The sequence below is a fragment of the Eurypyga helias genome, unplaced genomic scaffold (genome assembly GCF_000690775.1).
Source record: "Eurypyga helias isolate BGI_N326 unplaced genomic scaffold, ASM69077v1 scaffold18700, whole genome shotgun sequence".
In the NCBI taxonomy this organism is placed as follows: Eukaryota; Metazoa; Chordata; class Aves; order Eurypygiformes; family Eurypygidae; genus Eurypyga; species Eurypyga helias.
This window is the reverse complement of record NW_010225345.1, coordinates 35,644-41,357: the sequence shown is the minus strand read 5'-3', so window position 1 is coordinate 41,357 and position 5,714 is coordinate 35,644. Positions and strand designations below refer to the sequence as shown.

The 5,714-nt window shown below is 41.1% G+C and overlaps 1 protein-coding gene across 1 annotated transcript in view; it reads right to left on the bottom strand.

Annotated features, from left to right (window-relative positions):
- Positions 1-2,459: 2,459 nt before the first annotated feature.
- PKP2 (plakophilin 2) overlaps positions 2,460-5,714 on the bottom strand; it is a 31,460-nt gene continuing 28,205 nt past the window's right edge. Inside the window, exons 10-12 of the mRNA XM_010149253.1 lie at positions 5,143-5,332; positions 4,067-4,154; positions 2,460-2,528 (exon numbers count right to left, since the gene is read on the bottom strand). Of these exons, the coding sequence (XP_010147555.1) occupies positions 2,460-2,528; positions 4,067-4,154; positions 5,143-5,332 (347 nt within the window). The remainder of the gene's footprint in view (positions 2,529-4,066; positions 4,155-5,142; positions 5,333-5,714) is intronic.

The following is a 5,714-nucleotide window of genomic DNA, read 5'->3' as shown; positions in this document are numbered from 1 at the left end:
CCTGCTGAAATGTTTTTGATTGCATACAAGTAGGAGATCAGTTGTAATAAGGCGTGGCATTGTTTCTCATCCCTGTTTATAGCTTTCGGTTGTTGCCAGGTTGTGACTTTTGAACACAGCTTTGGTTTTAAAGGGACACTATCACAGAATTATAGAATCGTGTAGGCTGAAAAAGGCCTTTAAGATGATTGCATCTACAGAAACCACCCAAAAAGCTTGCGTTCCCTTCTTAAGGACATCTTACTATGAGACAGACATACTAAGTAGGGCATTTAAAAATGCCCAGCGCTGTTTGTTTTCATCTAAATAGCATGTGAGTTTCACAGAACTGAACCAGTGCTTGAGCGTTTCTAAAAGCCCCCTTCCTGACCTTTAGACTGGAGTTCTTTACTCCTGTGCTACTCTGTATTCAGGTCTAGTCTTTGCATATTAACTTGCCTTATCACTACTCTTTGGGCAGTCAGAGTAGGCTTTTCCAGGTTTCATGGTGTTTATTCATTCTTGGCATATGCAGTGTTACTTGGGTTAAAAAGTTAGAAGAAAAAGTTAAATTTTAACTGTTTTCTATCGTGTTTTTAAAAATTATAAAAACAATTTCCTCAACATGCAGTGCCGTAAGTTCTCTTCCTCTGTGTTGTTTTTGGACCTGGAATATTTTGAAAATGACCTCTTAAAAAAAATTGTGTTTTTAAAACCTCTTACTGGAATGCGTCTGATTTGAGTTATTCAAAGTAAATGAGGAGGACTAACAGCCTTATGAAAATGATCTGTGTGGGGAGAGCAGGGTTGTGTGCTTAACCTTCATAAGACATTTTCTGTTCTGCATGTACGTGTGGGGCTTCCTGGGAACCCTACGGGAACTGTGTGCATCTACCAGCAGAATTTAGCTCCCCAATATCCAGAAATACGTTTGGACACGGTGCAATGTCACAATCCGCTGCTTTTAAGTTTCTGGTAGGAGCTAGACCTTTGGCCAGGAGTGCTGAAATGAAGGGGTCTGATGATCTCCTCTGTGAGACCCCTACTCCAGGGATTATGTATCCCCTTCCGGATGAGAACAGCTGTAATAACTCCTGTGCCGGCAGTTCAGCGCAGGGGTACAGGATGGGCTCCGTTTGTGCAGGAAGGCTTGTAAATACATATGCCAAAGTCTAGGTTGCCATAAATGTAGCTTAGCTCCCCTGATTTCAGAAGAGTGGTGCCAGATCATGTCAGCTGATAAACCAACCCAGAGTTTTTTATATTTATATATGAATCTCCTATGGCTTTAATGGACAATTCAACTACTGGCTTGTTGAGATAACTCTTGCTTACTAAAGGTATCAAATAGGGATTTTAGTGATTCTTTTCCCTCTCTGAGGATCATATCATGGGAATAGCCTTTAGGTGCTTAGGAATTTTATTCTTCCCATTACCTGTTCCCACATGTGCAGGCACAGTCCCTCAGCTATCACATTGGATGTAATTGCTGTAGGGAGGATGATGATGTCAAGTAAGAGAATATGAAGCAGGATCAGATGAATTCCTTAAGCAGCACAGAGCCTTATCTTTTGTGTATGTGTATCTATTTCTTCAAAAATATAGACAAGAGTTCACTCTCTTTACTATACATAAACAACAGAGTCATTCTGAAAATGCAGTTTTCTTAAAATAATCACTGAATCAGCAGCAACTAACTCTTCCACCAATTAACAAAGAATGATAGATCTAAGTTCAGCCCAAAGTGTCTGAAGCATATTGGCTCTAGTTATAAATTCCAGCCAGGCATGTGAGGGAGGATAAGAGAAGCAAGGCATGAGGAGACCTATGTAAAATCAGTTTTGTTGCTGTTGCTGATGAAATCTAAAAGTAAAGAGGCTTAAGACCCAGTGAACACATGAATACAAGCAGTATAAAAATAATCATTTTAACTTCATTGGTGCTTTTATAATGCAGGTAGTGAAACAGCTTCGTGTATGCTCACACAGTCTGGAGATTCTTATTTAGCACGTGGGAAGAAACAAAAGGGTGAAGAATTACTGTGTCCTAAGCAGTGCACTTGATGCTTACTCACTGTAGAAAACTGTATAAAACAGTCTGAAAAGAATTGCCGCCAATCAGCATTTCAAACCTGTCTGTATAAATGCCTGCTGGGGTAAAGGCAGCCATCTGAAGCTGTGACTAGTGGTAAACCCAGCTGAAACTTCACCTCAGACATCCTGAAGAATCCATCTGTGGTTATTCTTATATTGATACATACAGTGACAACAAAGTGATTAAACCCACAAAACCGCTATCCTCTGGTCACTCAAGCCTTCTATAAAATCAGCCTTTTTGTTCTGCAATACTTTCTGGTTCGGGATGGCAACACCAACCGCGCGAAGATAGTTACGTTAACTGACGTATGACCTCATTTAATCAGTGGTGTTACATTAATTGACGTATGATCTCATTTGTCTTCAGCGGTGCTATGACCCGATTCAATCTTTTAGTGCGTTATAGGCTTTTGTGGTCCGTGTGTTGATGAAATCTGCCTTCTTAAAGTCAGCCTTTGGATTGAAAGAAAGAGAATAATGCATTATCTTCAGTGCCAATTCTGGAAGGGAAGGGTGGGTTCAGCTGCCTAAAAGCTAGGTATGGAAGCACAGTAGGGGTACTGGTGGAGTTCTCGACAGTCAAGAGGGACAGAACAGGCATCTCCTAGGAGTGACTCCCTTCAGTCTGAGATAGGTGAGGTGAAGCATTGGAGCGGCTTAACTCTCTCCACTGGCTGTACGGGGAGCCTACTCTTGTAGCTAGCTCTACAGGCTCCTAACTCTCAGGTGACTAATGTCAGCTGAGCTTAACCCTATCTGAAACAGAGTGCAGAACAATGCCAAAATGACTCAGGGTTTTATCAGTCTCATTTGATCAAGTGATTCCTGTTGCTTATTAGACTGACTTTTCAAAAATGTCTAGGCATTAGGGAGCCTGCAGTTTTCAGTGCTGTACCTGATATCTCTAGGGGATCCGATTTGCACGGGAACAGCAAGTGATCAGCATTATTTGAAGCTCAGACCTGACCAATGCGTCTTATAGGCGTACCCACAGTACCAGTGAATTCAGAAAATTCATGCCAGCAGGGATACTGCTGTACAGTAAATTCGGGAGTGTAATTGCAGATACCCAGAGACAACAAAATCAAGTTAGAGTTTATATGGGCACAGCACCCTTATTCTTGAACACAGATTTCTGGTTTGTGGGGCAGTGTACTGCTGGGTGTGATGCAAGACTGTTAAAGGACTACACTGAGTAACTTTTTCTGAGCAAATTTCAACAAAAAATATGCGTGAGGAAAGACGCTGACTAATAAATGCTTAAGGCCAGAGCTTGAAAAAACTGAATAGTTTTAGATTATAGTGAATTTTAAGTGACAGAAATTCTGAACAGCAAGAAAACAAGGAATAAAACCAGTTTGAAATGCAGGTTGAAGGTAGGATGAGGCCAACCCAGCTGTGTGTTGAAAAGGCAGTCATAGAGCTCCGAAAGAAACAAACTGGTTTGTTGGCTGATTCATGCTGGTAATTTTTTGTTTGGTTTTGACCAAACATTTTGACCAAATAAACATTTGCCAACACCTTCCTCAAGCCCTACCTTTTTGTTTGAATATAACTAACACCTGGGCTCGCAGGCCATGCAAACAAGGAGAACAAAACTGCTGAGGTTTTAAAGCAGGAAGCTGCCTTGCTGTGCTTTTGGTGGCACCGTAGGCTCTCTGTGTCAGCGTGGAAGGACACTTAACTGCACATTGCTTTCCACCATCTGAGACTTCTGGCAGGCAGCAGCAATGTTTTTCACAAACTTTGTCAGTGGATATAAAACCACAGAGAGAGAGAATGTGAACACAGATGAGCAAAACTTAAGGGCACGCATTACTTGTGCAGGACTCTGTACAAGTAGTAGAAACACCAAATTCAGAGACCATGTGAAATCCTATCGTAGGTTGTTTCTTAACAGCGCAGAAGTGCTAAGGGCCCCAGAGGACAAATGAGAGGGTTCTAGGTCCGAAAGGACAGATTACATGTCTTTGCTCTAACCCTGACCTTACCTTTTTGTAAGCACTGTGGAGATCAGTATGTGACCACAAGGAGTAGAGGAGGACTGAAGCAGCTCTACTAGCTTTGCTGAACATATTACTGCAAATTTGTAAAAAGAATGACAAAACATGTTTAAATTCCCGCTTCATTTTCACAGTGCATGTGCAGACTTCAGCAAACATAAACTTGTAGCATTTTTTTTCTGGGTCTCTCTCGTTCTAATGCTGTTTTACTGCTCTTTAGGTATTCTAGCATATTTCATGCTGTCCTGACTACTGAAAGAAATGTAAAATACCTCCCTGCTTCACTCATACTTCAAAATTAGAGAGAAATAAAGTACCCTATAGCCCTCATCTTAGAGCAGCTATCATACTGTTCATACTCAGTTGAGGAAAATACACCTCAGCATAGCAAGCATTCAAAAGGATCTTTCCAGCAGGTTTAAATCTCTGGTTAGTTAAAAAGGATTTTAACTATTCAGACCCTCATGAGGCCTCCTGTACTGAGGTTAATTTTCTCTTTCATTCTGTAAAAAGAGAGGGTGGCAAACAGAATAATTATTCATATTCACAAAGCATTAATTATTCTCTTTTGGATAAACATTGGTTGCATGTGATTACATATTAAATAATGATTAAAGGAAATTCAACACTTGTTATCTAAAATGCCCCTTTCTAAAGAATTTTTAAGTACAGTTCTATCAGCTCTGTAAAATATATCTCTGCACTTTTCTGCTAAAGATTGTCAGGGCTGTGTTACAAAGAACAGAAAATATAGAAACTTTTGGGGACAGATAAGACCGGATGGTCAGTGACTGTAGTAAAACATAGATAATACACTGCTGTCATCTTCTGAGCAATTATTTAAAATGCTGGAACATGACAAATTTAGCTGTGGATGGAACAGGTGTTATAAGAGATTTTTCTGTGTTTCCCAACATAAGTAATTCTATTCACATCACACTCACTTGTTTAAACTGTCTTTTACTTTATGACGCAGTTTTTTCCCCCTCAAGCAGCAGAGATTGCTGTTTCTTTTTTCCCCAGGGAAAGGAGGAGAGGGAGAGAAGGCTTCTCAACCATCTTACCTGTCATTCATGCTGATGGTAATAATCTTTGGTATGCCATGGGCACTCAGGAGGAGCCGTGCATTGTGAGAACTGCTCTGTGTCAAATTGTACAAGGTGTAGCAGATGGATGCTGTGGTTTCACAGGCAATATCCGACCCCGGGACAGACTCGGGAAGTATTGAGACCAAATTTGGCAGAACTTCTTTAGCTGCAAGTTGAGAGAGAGACAAGCAACTCCATTACCAACAGGTGCAGATTTATCTATGGGTCCTACAAGACCTCATTTCTCCCGTTATCACCTACCAGGGTGCTGTGTGCTCCCACAACAGAATCATAGGATAAAACCTGCATCCCCAGAGTTTAGGTTATTCTGCATCTGCACTAAATCAGACGGTGTGTGTTTCACTCCTTATACCAAGACATTAATATCTAGTGTACTGTAGCGAGAGCTAGGCTGCCACTTCCCAAAGAACCCTGTGTGTCCTATAGGTGATCATGGGTACAGTGATATGCAGCAAACTGAAACGGGTGACCACAGCACAACTGTCAGTGCTGCACTTGTCAAGCTGTAAGGGGATGCACACACTCGA